The sequence below is a fragment of the Dromaius novaehollandiae genome, chromosome 2, assembly GCF_036370855.1.
Source record: "Dromaius novaehollandiae isolate bDroNov1 chromosome 2, bDroNov1.hap1, whole genome shotgun sequence".
NCBI classification, from domain to species: Eukaryota; Metazoa; Chordata; class Aves; order Casuariiformes; family Dromaiidae; genus Dromaius; species Dromaius novaehollandiae.
In genome coordinates, this window is record NC_088099.1 from 79,383,568 (window position 1) to 79,403,756 (window position 20,189).

The 20,189-nt window shown below is 36.9% G+C and overlaps 1 protein-coding gene across 1 annotated transcript; it reads right to left on the minus strand.

Moving 5' to 3' along the window:
• Positions 1 to 310: 310 nt before the first annotated feature.
• On the minus strand, positions 311 to 20,155 carry NSUN2 (NOP2/Sun RNA methyltransferase 2). Its single transcript, XM_026107114.2, has 19 exons — positions 19,819 to 20,155; positions 19,579 to 19,736; positions 19,218 to 19,322; positions 18,997 to 19,102; positions 18,282 to 18,353; positions 16,344 to 16,428; positions 15,231 to 15,423; positions 14,757 to 14,831; positions 13,443 to 13,573; positions 10,717 to 10,790; positions 7,628 to 7,758; positions 6,941 to 7,037; positions 5,733 to 5,908; positions 5,124 to 5,216; positions 4,556 to 4,691; positions 3,090 to 3,170; positions 2,730 to 2,868; positions 1,766 to 1,805; positions 311 to 1,084 (listed from the first exon to the last, which is right to left on the minus strand). Exons 1-19 carry the CDS (start codon positions 19,891 to 19,893, stop codon positions 718 to 720), a joined length of 2,334 nt encoding a protein of 777 aa, XP_025962899.2. The 5' UTR covers positions 19,894 to 20,155; the 3' UTR covers positions 311 to 717.
• Between the last annotated feature and the right edge of the window lie 34 nt (positions 20,156 to 20,189).

Genomic DNA, 20,189 nt, shown 5'->3' on the forward strand with positions numbered 1-20,189 from the left:
TTCAGGTATTAGCTCTCCCTGACAAGGAATTTGCCATGCTGAAGAATAATATTGGACATCAGTCTCTGACACTACACATACGTACGTATTGTGTATTTCTTTTTCAGGACACTGTACATTGTTTCATTCTGAGTAAACGTTAACCAGTATTTTATATCAATGGTTGTTTTTGATGTATCCTATGCATGTATTTGTGTGCATACTCACACTTATATCCTTATCCATTAAAAAACCTGCATAAGCATCATTCTCAGGTTGGGGCTGAGATGGGGTAAGTGGTCTTAAGAGAAAAAAAATGCTTCGCTAGAGCTTGTACTTTTTGAATGAAACCCCAGTTTTTTATTCTGAAAAGATTCTTCACAAGATTCAGAACAGTATGACAGGCAATTTATTTGTAGGTATCATTATTCCATTTCCAAGATAGGCTTCAGATTTTACTGGTGCATGGTCCATTGCCAGCAACAGACACAAAAGCCCACCGGTAGTACAGAGCTGAAAATGGTAAAAACGAGACAGACATGAAGAGAAATCTCTTCATAGTTTTCTTTTAAAAAATAAAATAGGTGAAACGTTTTTTAAAAAGAGAGCCTCATATTCCAACTGAAACTTTAAAATGAACTTCCCAGCTAAAGGCAAAAGTCTGGATGTGAGCCTCATGGAAGCTGTTAAGTGACAGAAACTTAATCATCCACGCTACTTATATCAGTCTTCGCTTTCCTAGCTTACATGATTGTTGGCATTTTTACTAAGTTGATCTAAATCCTCAGTTTTATTTTCTACTTCCATAGCACTGCTTTCCACAGGAGTGTGGGAAGGTTCTTCACCTGTTTCTGCTTCCATTTTTGTGACTAAACCACGTTCTTTATCTTCCATATCCATTCCTTCTTCTGGTTGTGCTTGCTTGTACTGAACTTCTTCCTCCGTTTTACTTTCTGATTCCTCCTCTTTCCTCTTTGCTTTAAACACCTCAACTCCCATCATCCTCAGGTAATGAAGTCTCTCATTCTTGGGCACAAAGGCACGGAGTGATGTCTTTCCTTGCCAACCACACAGCACTATGGGACACTGAAGAGTATCAGGTTTTCTACAAAAAAAACAGTTATGTTTGGTTAACTATGAGAAAATTAATCTTGAAAACTTACTTTATAGCCATACCCTTATAATTAAATGCATAATCCTTAGTAGTATATGCATTTTATACTTATTTATGCAAGTACATTGTTCTAAACTTTAAAATCTAAACAAGTACCTGCTCGCCTATAGCAAGCAAGCAAAAAAAAAAAAAAAGAAAAAACAAACCCCAAACTCGAAGCTACTAATTTCGGCATCATGTAAAACAATTTTCTGGTACTAATATTTTCAAAATTAATTTAAGCAGCAGTGAGATGTAAGCTTACATCTAAAAAGAACTCAAGAGCTTCTCATACTGCTTCATCAACAAAAATGAACAGTGAGAAGATTTAACTTTCTTTACTCCAAACTCTGCAGTCAACAGGAAAACAAAGAACCGCATGCACTGACACTGTGGAGCCCTGATGGGCAAAGCTACTGGTTGTCCTTTACAGGGCTAAATCCTACAATTGTTTTTGACAGTAGACAGGCAAGACAGAATATACAAAGAATTAACAGGGAAAGAAGCTGTCTGACGCTGACTTTACTGTAGACCACACTGCATCTCTATGCCTCCATTTGGTTTTTCTGAGTGAAAAGAAAGTCTTGTCCAAATTTTAAAAGTAAATAAACAAAGAGCAATCCATCTACTTACTCAGGGTCAGGGTCATATTTCAGTACTATACTTCCCATTGCTAGGGGGAATAAAAAGGATATGTTATTTGGTATAATGTTAAAACGACTGTAATTTGAAAGTGTTGAAGACAACTAGGAATTTTGGATAGCCACACAATATGGTGTCACAACTGGGCAGGAGTTTTCCACATGAATACAGTAAGCTATAGACAATTCCAATTTTTACTCTTTTTTGCAGACAAAAGTATTCGTATACATTTTATATAAACAACTGCCAAAAATATAAAACAACAAATAAAAACACAAAACCAAAGAGTGGGTTAATCCTCTCAGTGACTCCAGCAAGGAACTTTACTTAAGTAAAATGAACATGAGAGCATGCTAGCCCAAACATTAGAAAAAGTGTTCTTTAGCTAGTCTATCCATCACATTTTGCCTTATCAAACACTGAAGTACAAGTAACTGTGATGACTAGAAATAAAATGATATGAAGACTGAAAAGCAGGCTGAATTTTTACAAGCATCCAGTATGGAAGTGGGAAAAAAAAAAATCTAATGTGAGGAGTAGACAGGGCTTCCCATAGTTAAGAAAATCAAATCTGAATAAATTTGATATGCACAATCATGAGAAACCATTGCAGATGCCACAAAAACAGCTTCGACTGGAGCACTGACAGGAGCAAAAATCAGTATCATAAACCTTTTTTCATCAGTATTGCTTCATAAAAGTCACAGGTTTGGCAAGTCTTCTGTTCTCTGGAGTTCATAAACCTCAAAGGCTGTGACCAGAACGGTCTACAATGTCTACTAACACAGTGGGCTTTTGTAATATTTAATGACCTAATTAACAGCTATGTTTAAGATAAATTTAGCCAATATTTTTAGCGAATACAGCTTGTGTGACTAGATTTTCATAGAGTCTTCCATGTTTTAAAAATACTATATAATGCTCATTTGGTCATAACACAAACCAGAAAGCTTACCCATATCTTTGACTTTCTTCTGTGTTTCACTGCTAAATTTACTTAAGAATGGATTCTCCTGGGTTAGCAGAATTTTAACATCTTCTATACAGACATTTATAATCCTTGCATGAATGAATGGGTATAGAGTATATATTCCCTGTTAAATAAATACATACATTTCAAAATGCAATCGCTACTTTCTAAAGGAAAAAAAAAGTTAAACTGAGTATCTGCTTTAGCTAATATCAGAAAATAATTTTCACAACATTTTAAACTATACGGAAAACACAAATTGTCCTTAATCTGACAAAATTTCTGCCAGATGCCTTCTAGGTTCTATGGGAAACCAAACAGGAAAATACAATGCTATTTAATTACCTCCTGTGCTAATCTGAAGGCACATCCAAACTGCTCACCATCACTGTTACGAGACCAGACTTTTATCCCTGTGTTAATAACCTGCAAATTGTAAAGCCAAAAAAGCATCATTAAAGAGCATAAATTCTAAATTAGCACTCTTAACTTTGTTTAGCTTCAATTGTTTAACTAAATGTAGGAAGGAAGATAGTTCTGCCGCCATGTACGCTCATTTATGTTGGACACCGAATTAAATTCATGGCAAAATCCAAAACCTAGATCGGCTTATATTATAAATGCAGTCCAAGTTTTAGTTGTTGAGAGGGAGAGAAGAAAACAAATCCCAGTACTGAAATGTAGATCCCTCTCAAGATTAACAACTTTTATTCTTTTCCATGTTGTTGAAAACTGAACACTGAAGAAGTGGTAACCTTAAAATGAGGGCACTGAACTATTAAGATCTAATTTTAATTTTAGCAAGAATTTTCTGGGTGATTCTGGGAAAGTCAATCAAGGCAGGATTTTAAAAACACACAAATGCTTAACATTAGGACACTATCCATTGTGGTACCCAAAGACTTAGTGCCTAATACAATGTATCAGTTTCTTATAATCTTGTCAATTATGTAGCCATTTCTTGTCAGCAGTACAAAAGAAAAAATACTTATCCATCTTCTCCATATTAAGGAAGTACTAAATATCCTTGGAAATTTTCAAGACTCAACTGGACAAGGCCATGAGCCTTCTCTGATCTAGCTTTGAAGTTAGCCCTGCTTGGAGCACAAATGAAGCTGGACTAGATGATCTCCTTCTAACCTAAATTATTCCATGATTTTTAAGATAAATCCTTAGCATTTGTGAGGTGTTTTCCAATGAAAGTCATGTGAAAAAGTAAATTTATTTTCCCACAATTTCTGATTCACACAAACTACTACTTATGACATGATCATTCAGTTTCTTAACAACTTTTTAAAATGTTCGATTGTTTTACCAAGTACACATACATCTACCATACCATCGTAAAATATAACCAATTACTTTCAAATACTGCCCCAGTGTAACATAACCAGCTATTAATTCAACTGAAGTTATCTGTTATTTTGGTAGGCTTTCAAACCTTACTACATTTTCATAATTAAGGGGCTCATATAATGGTGTCAAAGTAAACTTACGATTGTGAAAGTATCTGGAGACCTTATAACAATTTAGGTACACATACAGCAGTTATATTCCCTTCCTCTACTCTAAGTTCCCTTCCAACTGCAAAAACACCTTTTGTTTTTAATCTTGGAGACAGAGACTTCTCTATCAGAGACAATTCTTTATCTCTTTAAAAGAGGATGGAAAAAGAGGAAAACATTCAGGCTAAGAAAGAAAAAAAGAGGGCTACTTCTCTGTTTTAGCAATAGGCTCTGCAACAAGGTTAAAGGAGGCATCCACTGATGCTTATGAATTCTGTTGTGAAAATCTGAAGAGATGAACCATACCTTCATCTTCTCACTGTTGTTCAGAAGCACATTCCTTATCTCCTTAGAAACCATGTACAGCTGTCTCTTCTTCCCTTCTTGAGTTCGAGTTAGTAAATTCATCTTGGGAAATGAAGGGTCCAACGCATAAAACTTCCTATGACCAAAACACTCATTAATGCTCGATTAACTGAACAATGAAATCAGATATTCAAAATGCACTGATTAGCCTACTTCCTGGAGTGATCTCTGCAAAAACCTTCAGTCATTTGACACTTCAGCTCCAGAACATGTATTAGCATTTCTAAGACTCATGATATCAGAAAATATTAGCTGCCATAGACACTAAGACAAACTTGAAAATTTCCAGTGCTATCTATCTTCTGTGGCCTACTGAATCCACATTATTTTAGTTGGCTATCTTCATTTAAGAAAAATGTAAGTGTTGAGGAGAAGGGCACCTGGTGTTAAGTTAGGGAAAACATTTTATGTATGAACAACTAGACTGCTCTTTTGTGATGAACTAAACTACTAATATCCCTAAACAACTAGGATTCTTACTGCTAAAACAGAAACTTTTTTTACTTACTGGATAGGAAGGAACAATGGATCATCTTCAGGGAGAAACACAAATGGGTCTTCTTTAAAACCAAACAACTTCATTTTTTTAGATGGTGGTGGTCTAAAAAACAAATAGCATAGCCAAATTTTAGTAAAAATGCTTGGTTTAAAACTGGTAGATTTAGTTCACTTAATCAATACTTACTTTACAAGTAACGGTAATATGCAATAAATAAAAATATGCATTTTCTTGTGCTTCATTAATTGAAACAGCACTACCCACAATTTATTTTCTTAAAACAAGAAAGTGAAAGCAGTGCTTGAGAACAGAAAGCCCATACAAGTGAGCAGAGATTTGTGAGGGAATAACAGAAAGATCTTCCAAAGGTTAATTTCTGAAAGTAGTTGTTTAACTACTTAACACAGAAGAAAGGCCTAACGGACTTTGCAAGTGAGGTGGTTGTCTTCCTAATTTGCTGAAATATAAGACAGAAAACATGGCACTGTAAGACAGATGAGTATATTCAATAACTGCTTATTGACCCACTTTTTAAATGAATCCAATAATTTAAGAACTAAAGAATATCCAGCAGTTAGGAAGCTGTTACAATACAAGTACTTAGACATGGTCTCTTACCCACACACGCCTTCCTTTTTGTTTTGCTCAGTGTCTGAATTCTGCAATTTTTGCATTTTCTTAGACTCTTCATTTTCCGCAAGTATTGGTTCTTCAGTGATGTCATCAGAACCATCATCTGAATTAGCTGCTGTCTCTACAGTATCTCCTGTTCTTTGTGGTAATTTCTGATTAACCTGTTTCAAATTACAGTAAGTACTTTCAACAAAGCAAAAGTAGTATCTAACTGGTAATAAAAGGTATCTACGTTCCCTCTTTGCACATGCTTAATTCTCATTAATTTGTACACTTAAAAAGATCCATTTAGGGAGATACTCTAAGTCAAGATTCCATCAAAATTTGCATTTACCTGTAGTATTGCTCTGGACAATTTCTCACTGACTTTCCAAGAAAGGTATTCTTGTACCATTTATAAAATGCTCAAGCATTCGCAGAGAATTCACAGAAAAGACCAATTTAATTCAAGATCAGTTCTTTTCCTCCTAGCACTCAGAATAACACACATATCCTGCTGCACACTTTCGATGAAAGTGTAAGAGCATAAAATTCACAACAGTATGAATTATTCAGATGAAGCTTGTTTCTGCATGCATGCTTTTTCCTTACCGCCTCCTAAATTTTACTCATATGGTGTTCTAATGAAGCAGATCAAATCAATGGGAACAGCTATAAGAGATTCACACAAGAAGGTTTTTCTCAAAGATACGAATAATCTAAGAGATCAAACAAAACCAGACAACTTTAAATCGTGTTGGTTAAGAAAGACAGACAATTGACAACAGTGGATTCAAGCCAGATGGCTGAAGCTGCTACACTTTACAACCATAGAGTAAGATGCACTGAAATCAGAATTAGCTTATTACAACACAGTAGAAAAACTGCAGCTGAGGGACCACACACACACAGCTAAAGGCAGTAACAGCTTTAGCTACCAAATCTAATCTGCTTCTGCATTCTTTCAGAACCTTAATTTTAGGTTCAACTTTTATCCCGCTATATAACTATGGTTGCAGAATTGTTTTTTCCTACTTTCAAAGTAGATTTGTTAAAGTTCTTACGGGATTTAGGAATCTACCTTTACCTGACACACTGAAACATAACTGAAGGGTACAAACAGAACAGTAGTCTCATATTTATTATGAAAACTTTCAAAAAATTCCAGAAATGTTATAAAAGGTTATCATTTTAGCTTTTTTAAGAGAAATTACCTTAGGCTGGCGTTTATTCCATGGCATTGGAGATTTTTTTATTAATACAGCCACAAAGAAGCCTCCTGTGTTCTGGTGATGAGGCAATATCCTAAGACTAGAAAAAGAAAGGTTGCCATCTGTTCATCATCAGCTTTCGGGTTTTCAGAGTACTACAAGTGTCACATTTATATTTGCTTCTAGAGTAAACTAAGTATCCCTATTAGGATTGCACAGATTAATTGATCAAGGTAGAAACAGGATCTAAAATAGAGCGCTCTGGCAAATAACTTGCATCAGTGCAATATACTCATTTCACCATTCACTGCTGAGCTTTAATGAGTCATTTCTAAACACTGTATTTTTAGAATAGCTGTGGAAAGTCTTTCATAGAAAATTAGTCACACTGCTGAAACATTCAAGTTTTACCTACTTTTCTAGTAATTCTGCCTATGTATCTATATTGGTTGCAAATAATTTGACCTATATGCATGAAAATTTTTTTCCTTGTAAGCCACATCCAATAATTTCTCTGACATTACTAGAATCTAACTGTTGTGTGCTGTCATTACATATGAATATATTCACTAATAAAAGCATAGGTCTATGCTGCAACACATCCTCAACCTGAATTCCTAACTATAATTTGCCCATCACCATAAAAGGTAACCATCTAAGCTTCATAAAGTCTACTCTGGGAAAACTTACCAACGCTCCAGATTCATTGCCTTTAGCTTCTCTTCTTCTTTTATAGGAAACATAGTGGGACGTATTTGTGTTTGTCTATTAGAAGGTACATCTTTCCACTCTTCAAACCACTGCCCATCTTTCAGCATTACCTTCAGAGGAGGGAAAAAAAATAACATGAACAATTTGGGCCAACATTTTTAGAAGTTTTAATTAAAATACTTTCAAACAATGTTCGGATGCCAAAAAGAGAAGTTATTTTCTGGTACGGTAAATTAAGTTCTTTCAAATGCATTGTTCCTGTATGTATTGCACGTGTTCACCTAAAGCGCAGGAAATTTTTGCCAGCCACACCTCTTTGCTTCATTCTTTACACTTCAAATAGTGAGTAGTCAAGTAAAGGCTAGCGCAGAATCAACTGCAGTGAATGCCATTAGCTTCCAGAATATACAGAAACCCAAAAACCAAAAGGGAGAGGACAGCAGTGGAATTTATACAGATTATTTAAGATATGTCACTTCTCTTTCTCCATGAGACTGGCTGTGTGACATTCTACTGGGAGTACCTTCCAAGCAATATACAAGCAAGAAGGGTGACTATTCTTCTAGAGACTAGCTGACTGGAAATGAAGAACCTGAAGTATTTCTTATCATATAAGTAAGATGCAAGATTGCAACACAGCCTGGTAAGCATAGGGCCCCATGTTGCAGCCCTATATAGCTCACAGGAGTGTTTTTAAGGAAAGCTACTGAAGAACCATATCCCTGTGTATTTTCCAGTTCTTTAGAGTACAAGTAAAAAGGTTAAAGCCACAACTGCTTTAACAAGGCATTCCGAATATTGATTTAGCAAGACTAGCAAAGTGAAGAAAAAATAAAATAGGAAAAATTTTAACTTCGAGATCTCTAGAAGTCTGTTTTTCATAGTGGATGTTAGGGCTGTAAGGAAAGTCACATCTACAGATGTGTGGGAAAGAAAACACATGAAATTCATGACTGAAGTGAAGGGTCATTCAGTGTTTTTACGAAAAAAAAAAATAGTAGCACCACAGTGGTGGTGACTTCAGGACTGTCAGGTATACTGAAATGTTTCCATATAACTTTCTGTGATTCTTAAAGATTTGATTAAGTGGCCTACTGGAAACTGAAATCTAAGATTTATCTAGACGACAATTTTACTAAGAAAGTTCAAACACAGATTTCAACATCACGCAGTATGGTATTTCTCAGTAACTGCGCTATAGTGCCAATGATCCGATCACACCTAAAATATCATGCCTTTACATGTTCCTGCTACTGAAACAAAATGGACTGTACTTCCAGATTTAATATTTCAAGTCTAAACCCACTACATGTCATATTGCTAGATGGAGAGAAGACAGACTGTGATTCTAAATTGCTCTTCTTTGCAAGTCACAAGTTCAGCTTGACAGAAACAAACAGCGGGACTGATAAATAATTGGAAGTGTAATGAGTCTAAAACGATTTTGGATGTGATGCAGTAACTGTCTAACAGCCCTAATCTGTTCAGTTTTGGTTTAGCAGTCTAACATCAAACCATAACCACTGGAGTGACAAGGTAAGAGAATATGCTAATCTCTTCCCTATCAGCCATTTCACTAGCCTCTCATAAGGGGAGAACTAACAGCGTTGCAAAAGTAGTTTACCGTATCTGAAGTTAAAAAAGTTTTTTCCTTTAAGATTCTGAAAGAAGTCATTAGAATTAATTCCTTAGCTGGCTTGAGGACAGAGTATAGTATATTTGCAAGCACCTCAGTGTCCCTTGAACAAAACCTAATTTTTCTTATGCTGTTTATAGAGATTTGCAGGCAGCTGATGCTCAGGAATATTCAACATAACCACTAAGTCATACAGCACCCACTAAGCAGATGTTTCTCCAGGAAACAAAAGACTATACCAAGTAAAAACAGCATCAAAGCAAGCTAATGTGTTCAATAATGAACTAGCCAATAAGACTTGAAAGAATGTAGTAGCAGCAAATAAGGGCTGAAGAGAAGACAGTCTTAGCAACTTTCTACAGATTTTATTAGTATACTTTTTAAAGTATATCTGTTAGGAAGATTTGTATTTCAAAAGCAATGACAGAAATAAGTCTTCCCTGGAACACAATATACTCTTAGCAATCTTTATGAATATATTTTGTAGCCTTATACTGCACAAACAAATTAAGATGAAGATCATATAGCCAGTTATCCATTTCACATTTTTCCTTCAGGTACGAGCGTACAATTTAAACTTTTTAGATCAGAAGAGGAAAGAAACCAGCCAGCTTCTAGGCTGGCTTTCTAATGGCAGAGCGTAAGTAAATCTTCATTCCATGTATCTTGCTCATTAGCCTAGCTTCATAGAGGCACAATGCTGCAGACTGTACCATTGCAAGTAGTGAAATGGTGGGAGATGACAGAACAACCAATCGCATTGCAAAGGCGTGTACTCATAATTAAGATTTAATCAGAGCTTCTTTCCCTACCACCAGGATGGTCTTCTACTTTTCTTGCCCGTACTCTTAGAAGAAGTTGAAGAAGCTTGGGTTATTTTTACCCTTCCCTACTAGTCTGTTTCCAGAACTGAAATCAAATAAAGCCTGGAATAAAAGGTTCTGGGTTCTATTAATATACTAGGATTACTCACATTACTGCAATTTCTCTAGCTTATTTGGAAGTAAAAGCTGTTAAACCCTTTCTTGGAATAATTCAAATGGACCAGCTACAAAAGTGCAGAATCTAACAGAGAGTCTAATGATTGAAAAGAAAAAATAAAGTGGCTGAAATAAATGATGCTGCCATCTACAGGACACAAATGGCACACACAAGGAAAGGGCATTATATTAAGAATGTAAAGGAGGTATAGCAAAGAAAGATAAAGGACAAAGAAGAAAGCAGACAAAGGAGATAAGCTGTATTTTGCTTATCATCAGAAAGAATTTTAGTCCTCTCCTCTACAATATTATATAGCGTAAAATTCTAAGCAGCAAATCACTAACATTATTTTAGCTCAATCTAATGACTTAAAATTGTACATTTCAAAACTCTCCTCTAATTTAACACTCCAGTATAGACCAAGAACTTTACAGAAGTATCAGACAAAAACCTTCCATTTCGTAATTCCTGGCATCCTCTTCAAACCTGGCAACGCAGAAGAGACATCAGCAAGTTCTAAGGCACCTGAAAGCCCAAGAATATAAAAATTTTTAAAAACAAAAATTGAGAATTGGACTCCTAATTAACTTTTATAAACAGTTTTCCATAAAGTCTTAAGACTTTGTAACATGAAAAACTTCTTTTTAAGCCTTTCAAGCAACAAAATGTAATACAATTACTACAGCATAACTTAACAAGAAAGATGGGAAGAGCTGTTCACAATAACTATGGAAGTTTGCAATCTGTATAAATTAACCAAAAATTAATGGTTGGATATTTTTTGTAACAGCTGCATAAAGTAATACTCCACAAACTATAGAATTAAACATCATTGTTCCAGACAGTGCAGTTATAGAAAAGTTTTTATTCTTGCTTACTTGGTATTTGGAATTACTAGACTCATTAAGTGTTTTCCAGAGAAGTACTCTTTTGGGATGACTATGCCTTTCAAAATGCTTGATAGATTCTGATTTTATGGATTTAAATCTTACTATATTCCAGTGTGAGAGGGATTTTTTTTAAGAAAGGGAAGGGAAAAGTCCAAACTTTTTAGTAGGAGAATAAGTACTAACAGCCTAACAGAACAAAAGGCTATGTACCTAAAATATGCCAATTACTTCAAGAAACACTAGCAGAATTATAATTATTTAACCTACAGATTAAAAACTTTGAGCAGTCCTGAATCTAGAAACAATGATATAAAAACTGACTGTTTAAGTAGGCGATGGCTCTAGAGAAAAATAACCTTAAACCTTTTTTCATGATTCTGAATTCTTTAATTATTTAAAAATTAGGTAAGCTTTTCCTCATGTTTTCCAGAATTTACCAGCCTGTTCTACATGATCAACCATTTATTCTTACAGCGACCATCTGTATGTAACAGTTGAAGGTAAATCTTTCAAATAAATGAAAAAGTGAAATGGAAATTCACAGGCAAGCCCCTCCCATGACATTTTCAAATGTGACTCATGTGACTTGACATTTCTGCCTGTCCTTTGAATATTCCTGAATACCCATACCATGGCTTCAACTGATGCCTCCAGACTGCATCAAGCATTAAATGGTCCATCAGAAGTACTATAACCCCCTGCAGCAGTACTCACATGGTACAAGCGCCTTTTCCTTACTCCTTCAGCCCTAAGGGGAAAGGTTTCTTATCTGCTCCATGGGCAGCAGTATCACAAAGCACTAAATACTAAGTTAATACAGAAGAACCAACAAACCTTCTGGATTGATTTTCATCATATGAGGCAAATTCCTCTGGTCCAATGTCCCTAACAGACCACTGCAGTACTTTTACCCTTCCCTAAAGCTACATCTGCATTCAAGCCCCAAGGCAGACATTCATTCTCTGGGACATGTCATAGTCTTAAAGTAAGCCTCAGAACACCTCCATTGGGCAGAGACAAGATCCAGATGCCATCACCAAAGACTGAAGTCATGGTCCTCACTTCCAAGCACTGAGTTTGCCCCAAAAACCACATCTGCTGCCCTCATTTTCTCAGTCTACATCCATACGGCTTTGTGCTCCTCGCCTGGTCATCTATAAATTAGTTGAACTCTGGCCTACTACAACGTTCAATAAACAATGTATATTGTAATTTACTGGAAACAGATCTATGCTGTTCCGTTCATTCAGTCTGCCAAAGAAACTATCTTTAAATAAAAACATCTTTTGAGTGGAAAATATATAGTCAGTTCCTAATTACCTGCAGGCATTTTAGCTGAACTGCTGTTTCAGAGACCATGACATTACACACACACACACACACACACACACACACACACACACACACACACACACACACACCCCTTGGGTCTAGAACAGTGATCAGTATAAAGAAAACATAACAGGCTATTCTACTTCCACAATCAGCTCAGCTCCAGAAATAATGTAGCTACCTCTGCACAGTACAAAGCTCAGTTTAATAAACTTTGTGGAACTTTTCAAGCAAAATCCAATTAGATGACTCCAAACTTCAGGTTACTGACTCAGAGAACAGCGTCCACCAGTTCAGACCTAGAAATAGGGGCTACTCAACCCTACTATCACAAGCTGAGGCAGTGCAGGTTCCCAGCTCATCTCAAATTTTCTACCTCGTTATCTCAGATGATGGAAATTTAACAGCAACTTCATATGCAAATCAAAATGCAGAAAAACACAGGCTTAAAGACATTAAGATTATAAGGATGTCAACATGCGGGTCAAAGGATCCTAAAAATATCAGTGACTCTCACTTGCTGGTGCACAGTAACATTCCTCAAACTGCTTATATATGCTTGTGACCTATTCTAGGCTTTTCATCCTTACAGCAAACAGCAACAGGGTTCCAAGCTATGTTATCCAAAGGAAACATGAATGTCAGAAACAGGCTCCAATCAGTGGAATCAGTCAGTAGAAGCCAGATAATAAAAACTCAATCTCATTGTTTTGTAGAAGTCTTTTGTGTATTAACAGAAATTCTTCAGGTTTTATACTCACACATGATTTAAGCCCATTTAAGAAGATTGCTTGTATCAATGCCAATAAAATCCTAAAGATGCCAAAAAAATACCATAGTTTTGCATATTAGGAACGTTACCTATATTATACTCGTTACTAGTTCTATTATCCACGTATCTTTTTTTCATGCCAAGAAAAGAATTTTCCCATATTCTCCAAGGTCACATTCATACCTTGACTCTTCTCCAGCAGAGATGCAATCACGGCTTCATTTTCAATAGGATTCAGTGAACATGTAGAATATACCATTCTCCCACCTTCTGCAAGTTGTTCCACACCACGGGTTGCAATTCTTAACTGCAATCTAACAAAACATTGTTGATCTAGCCAGATATCACTCAGGAACCAGAAAGATTTCCCATAAAAATTTTTACAGGTGAAACTATACTGCAGACGCTTTTCTTTCCTTGGACTAAGTTAGCACATATTGAGTTCCACAGTTGTCACCAGTGCACAAATTAAAGAAAATTTTAAACTAAGTCAGCTATTTCTATACTGCAGACATTTACAATTACATTTGTTACACAGCTGCAACTTTTAGATCAAGCAATTAGGTCAAGCATTAATATTTTTTACATAAATTTTAACATAACATTCTGTATTTTAGAGCTCTATAGAGCACCCCATCAAGTTTATTATGAAGTGTCCAATACTGGAAAAATAACCCAAATACCTTACTCTTCTTCTCAGAAATCTAGAATTAAAATGAAGAGTAATCTGACTATTAAAAATAATAATGACAATACAGCTTAGCTAGTATTGGCCTTCTGGGAAAAGTATCACCATGGTGCATTATCAGCTTGTACCCTAGCTGCGTACTTACAATTAAAATAAAAGCTGCAAGTATGAATAATTTATCAAGTAGTAGCAAGTTATCATATGGCAGCTAAGTCACAGTAACTGACTGCATTCTTAGCTTGTTACAAATGCACATTAAAATGTTCTACGCTCTTTCATCTATGTTTAAATTACTGCTTTTTACCATGCATCTGCACTAGGCTAAGTGCTCATTCACCATCAATTAATATAAATCAGCCATTGACTGGTAGTTGAAACTGTATGTATGATCTCTAACATTCTAAACATTGAAACATTACTACTAAATTTTACAAGTTCCTGTGATTATATCAGGTATTTTCTAAAAGTATTTTACCTACCTAAATGCTAAGAATCTCGTCCAAATGATTTGTTCCCTACTTTATTACCTATCTTGTTTAAATTAATAATTCAGTGAATGTTAATAGGCCAGATATTCCTAAGTATACAAACAGTTTAGATTCACAAACTTCACTGGCGGTCAACCTCACATCTGAAATATTAACACTTTCTCAGAAGAGCACACAAGCTCTTACTTTGAGCAGAAAGTGGCAACTAGTCTTAAACTCTGCTTTGTCATATATCAATGTATGAATGCATGCAAATCCTGAAGAGATGGGAAAAGGAGGAGAGAAATGAAAAAAGTGCATAAGTGTAAAGAACATTTTTACCCATGGAGCTGCAAACTATTTTGTGTAGTCCACTTCTTCCATACATCAATATTTTTCCTCATGGTTCCATCTCCACTATAACAGAGGTTGAACAGATTTGCATTATATGTGGATACAACTCATTTTGTATCAGTCATTTATATTAGCAAGAAATTAACATCTCCTCTCCCATATTAACTAGATCTCATATGTTGTACTGTTTGCTTCGAAGCTGTATTTCAACATTCTGACTGTAAGGAGATCAAAATTCACAGCCTTTTAACTAATCAAATTAAAGAACTATTCGGAGTGAAAAAAATTTGCCTTGATTTGGTATACCCTTACCCAAGACTGTTTAACAGATTCACCTGTTTTGGAAGTCACTATAAATCGTATCTCACTTAGCAACACAAAAAGGGTAACTTGGTAACAAAAAATTTCAATATTGCACTTAGTACAGTAAAATCTGTATACTGAAGAATACATGCAAGATACCTGCAGGGGACATCACACAAAATCCTGTCATAGAAGAGGACCTCTTTTCTTCCATCAATGTCTATTTGTAGATTAGGGATGCTTGAGGCATCATGATTTACCACCATGATACAGGGACTGTTTAACCTCTTAGCTTGATGAACCAGCAAATAGCAACGCTTGTTGTCAACATCATTAGCAATTACAAAACCCTCTGGAAACATAAGATATCAGGAAGATGCTTTACTATTCAATAGTAAAATAATTTTAAAGAATTTATTGCCTCATCTTCATATTTGTGCAAGTCTTTTACTGGAGATTTTTTTATTAGTTTAGAAGACTGTAAGTAAAAGACCTTTTACTGAACATAAAATAAAATAAAGCACCATGAGGTTGAACTGATATGTCAAATACAGTCTCAAGATTTCTGGCTTCTGTGCAGCTGATATAAGACACAAGCAAGGCCTTCCCATTTTTCATTCTCAAAGAAAAGTTCTCACAACAGAGAGAAAACTTCCACTGCCTCCAAAGACAGAAAATCTACTGACATGCAGAGACTGTATAACAACACCCCCCACAAACAACTAAAAACCCTCCTCACAGTTTCTGTGGGCAGTATTTTCTGTGAGAATCTAACTGCAAGTAAAGATTCTGAAGCTTAAAAAGGATAACTATGGTATCCTTTATTTTATGACTGATGCAGTAAGCTGTATAGAGGACACCACTAAAACATAAATGCTCGTGGGGCACCACCTAATTAAATAAACTTAGTTATTACACAAAAATTAAGTTCTGGTCGCACCTAGTATAGTCTGAATTGTGAAAATATACAACTCCTCTCTCTATTTCAAGCCAAGGAAGCCCACAAAGTTTCAAGGGAAAGACAGAAGTAAAACAAGATCCAGAGAACAGGATGCACATGCACTACCTGAATTGTGGGAAACTACCTTGGCATAATCTTCAAAGAATTTGAAATGCATTCTATGCTTATTTTTCCATTTCATCTAACCCCAACACTTAGAGAATTCAGTTAAATGCAGTTATTATTTATCTCTGATATTAAAAATAATCTTCTACAAGAAAAAAATGTAAATCTAAAGTCACAAAAGTTTCAGGTGCTTTTTCCAAACTTACTGGGAAAAGGAACATTCATGTCTGCATGTAACATTTCAATAAGTTGTGCAGTCTTAGATCCAGGTGCAGCACACATATCCAGAATCTACAAAACACAGAAGGTTAAAAAAATCTACCCTTTATTTTTAATGTACTTGAGAAATTAACTCTGGGCTCTTGTTTAAATTAAATATTTTTGCATACAATTGCAGAATTATGATTGTTCTCCACACAGCTTTGCAAAAACACAAAGTACACTTCTGCTCTTTATATGCCTCCAGGAATGCAGAGTCCAAAATGCAAAAGGCTATCGTTTGTAGGGAACAAATGCATCAGCTGACAAAAAAAAAATGAAAGAGAAATCTGAACACAGACACAGGGACATGGTCCTTCTATCAGCTCACAAGCAATTCTGACTGACGTTAATTGGAACTTAACACAGACACAGACACACACACACACATTCACACTCACTCACTAAGGGTAAACTTACCTTCAAGAACAAGTTATATTTTTCTTTAACTATCAGTAAATTAATCCGAGAATATCTGACAGGTGATTATATATATTTTGTAAAAATGAATTACTATCCTCCCTACATATTTGCATTTTAATGCAAAAATCAGGGCAGCATAAACTGTCTACTACTATACCCTGGAAGAAACACCTGAGAAGTATTCAACCACCCTCAGGCAACACAACGCTCTCAAGCCACTAAGACCTGATTGCTAGCATATTTCTTGCTCCTGGTTCATCACAAACTTTGATTGTGATTGAATCACTTACAGAGTCACTTTCACAGCAAGCAATTTGATAGCTAATACTGTTTTTCTGAGTTTTTACTCTTGCTTGCTTATGAATTTTCACGAAACATAGGAATCTAACTATCTTCTAAGCCATTAGCAGTAAAAGTTAGCTGAAATTGGCTGACAGGATAAAAAATGGGGACAGAAATAGAGTAAGTAAACAGAAGTGCTATCTACGTTAAGCACTGTTGATATAAAAATATGTATGAACGGGTCAGTAAAACATACAGGTCAGAAGTTTTAAAACTTAAATTTTAAGAAAGGAGTGCACAATGTGGCTGCTTGAGATAGCAAGGGACTTGGATCAATGCCTCAGAAATATTTTTTTTGTATCCTTTGCAAATTTGGTGGACCAGCCAACAAGAAATAGCTACAGTCCAGGTTTATGCACAGTATTCTAGAATAAAGAAAAATTCCTAGCACTTTTAACTAGCCCACTAACACAGCCTGAAAGAATAAGACCACCTGACAGACTGCAAACAAGTGCATTCTGCAAACATATGTAGCATATGGAGACATCACTAAAGTTAGAACAGGACATTTGTTACCAGTCCTGCTGCCAGATATCATTCCTACAATCTGCCACACAAAAATATCATAGGCATTCCTTAGTCACCTCAGTTAGAAGCAAGCAACCTATGCTCTTCAGTTACAATCAAAAGCGTGTTTCACCTCACCCAAATAACTTTGCCTAACAGGTTTATGGAGCAGAAGCTCGCAACTTTTTCAAAAGGCATACAGAAAGGAAAACTAACTTGTAGAAAACACTATCATTTGGAAAGGATGCCTGTTCCTATTGTGATGGATAGCAGAGAGTTAAAAATATTTAGTCATCCTTCTTTAAAAAGGAGCTGAAACATGAACACATTAACTCATATACAACTAAGTCCAATTACACACTGAAAGTAAGATTATGCAACTAATTCAAAACTGAGTATTTCTTACGTGATACCAAACATAGACAAAAAAGCAGCTGTTCCTTTGGCAACATACCTGTTATCTGAAAAACAGTTAATTGCTGTTGTCTACATGCAGAAAGCATGAAATATACTAACACATAAGATGATAGCCATACGGATGCTGAAATAATTTCTAGGTTAACTTAGGTATCTTCTAAGAAAAAATGCCAGTATACAGTATATTTTAAATTTACCTTATGATGAGGGTTAACATTAAGCAGCAGAGGTGGGATCATACTAACAGCTTCTTGACGACTGATATTTCCCTTAAAAAACAAAAACAAAATCCCACAAACTCCTTTTTATTCCACCAATGAAAGTATTTCTCTTGTAATGTATATATATTTTAGAAGTCTTCACAGTATATTTAAAAAAGCAGTCAATAAGACAGTTGTAAACTTAGAAATAAATTGTTAGCACTTAACACCAAACATAAACATGGGGTAAATACAAAGTTGCCAGAAAATTCAGCTGGATTAATACTGTGGTTTTATTAATTCTAGGGATGTATGTACTGCTCAAAAGAGATGAGGAACTGGCTTTAACCAAGCACAAGTGAGAAACATCCATTCTTAATACATACATACATACATACACTCTTTTTCCAAAAACTCAAATGCCAGTTTTCTAACAGTAATCAATTCTAACAGTAACTAATTATTTTAGAGGCACACATTGTCACATTCCCAAACAAAAATTGAGATTAGTATATATAACTGCAGTTATGTGCTGGAACTACAGGATGAATCACTGTCAACCGCAATACAGGAAAATATCCAGATTTTCCTGAGCCAATCAACTTTTGAAAGAAAAGGTACAGTCAATTTTTGATAATGTTTTGAAATAAAACTCAGCTCAGCATATAAACAAATATCAAGATCCATCAGAATCAACTGCCCTTAAACTTACACATTCTGTCTCGCTAACCAGAAACTGATGAAACTTTTCCAGTTCTGGTGATTTGCGTAAGATTTTTCTACTCAGGTTAGTGTGCCAGGCTAACTCTTCCGGATACCTGAAGAAAAAAGACAACAGAAAAAGGGTAGAGGGAAAGGAAAGAAAAAAAGAAAGGACAAACTAACCCATCAAACTAGACGACGTGAATCCACAGAGCACCTTAGTTCACTTACCAGCTTAGCGACTGTGGTATTTCAATTTTTTGGCCATCTACCTCTAGGTCCTGCAGCTCTTTGAAATACTTGTTCTTCAAGCAATGGAGAATCTCGTTAGCATGGCTAAAGGAGAGAGAGGGTTTCTGGTGAAGACTAGATTAACGCACATCTTTTCAGATGACTGTGCTTGTCTGCCGTAAAAATAGTGGAGACCTTAAAGTTAAAAAAAACGCTAGGAAGAGTGCACGCTGAATCTCCACCTATGCGACATAAGAGCAGCGGTCCAGGAGCGCGCAGCAACAAGTGTGAGCGACTCACTGCCTCCCACCGTCGCTCCCCGCCGGCCGGGCCAGGCCCTCGCGGCTGTCCCGCCTCTCACCTCTTGTAGCCGGTGATGCGCAGCGTGGCGGGCAGCGGCTCCCGCAGCGCCTCCATGAAGGCGTCCCACTCGCCGGCCGGCACGATGCCCAGCTCCCGGTAGTACCGCTCGAACATCTCGTTCTCCTTCACGATCTCGGGGTAGCCGCCGGCCCAGCCCTGCAACACCGGCACCGTCAGCCACGAGGCGCTGCCGCCACCCACCCCACGCTCGGCCCGACCCGGCCCGGCCGGCTCTCACCGTTTGGTCCCCGCCGTCGCCTCCCCGCTCCTGGCGCTGCTGCTGCCGCCTGCGGTCGCGCGCTCGGCGGCCCATGGTGGCCAGGCGCCTGGCGAAGCCCAGCGCGCGCCACGCCGTTGGGACGGTTACTGCTCGCGAGAGGGGCCGAACAGCCGCTCCGCGCCGCACAACGTGCTCGACGCCGCTCCGCGCATGCGTGGGCCCTCCGCTGCGGCACCGCCCGGGCTGTCCCGGTTCTGCCTGCTTGCGGAGCCGGCACAGCGCAGCACCAGAAGCGCCACAGTGCGCCTGCCGGTGCCCGCCGTGACATCATCACCCTGGCAGCGCTCTCTTCCGGCAGCACGCGAATGCGGAGCCATCCCATTGGCCGG

Coding starts and splice junctions, on each gene's coding strand:
- NSUN2 (XM_026107114.2), bottom strand. CDS start 19,893: ATGGGCCGCCGAGCGCGCGACCGCAGGCGGCAGCAGCAGCGCCAGGAG. Junction 19,103..19,217: donor ATACCACAGTCGCTAAGCTG/GTAAGTGAACTA, acceptor TTTTTTCTTCAG/GTATCCGGAAGAGTTAGCCT. Junction 5,909..6,940: donor GGAATAAACGCCAGCCTAAG/GTAATTTCTCTT, acceptor AATTTGAAACAG/GTTAATCAGAAATTACCACA.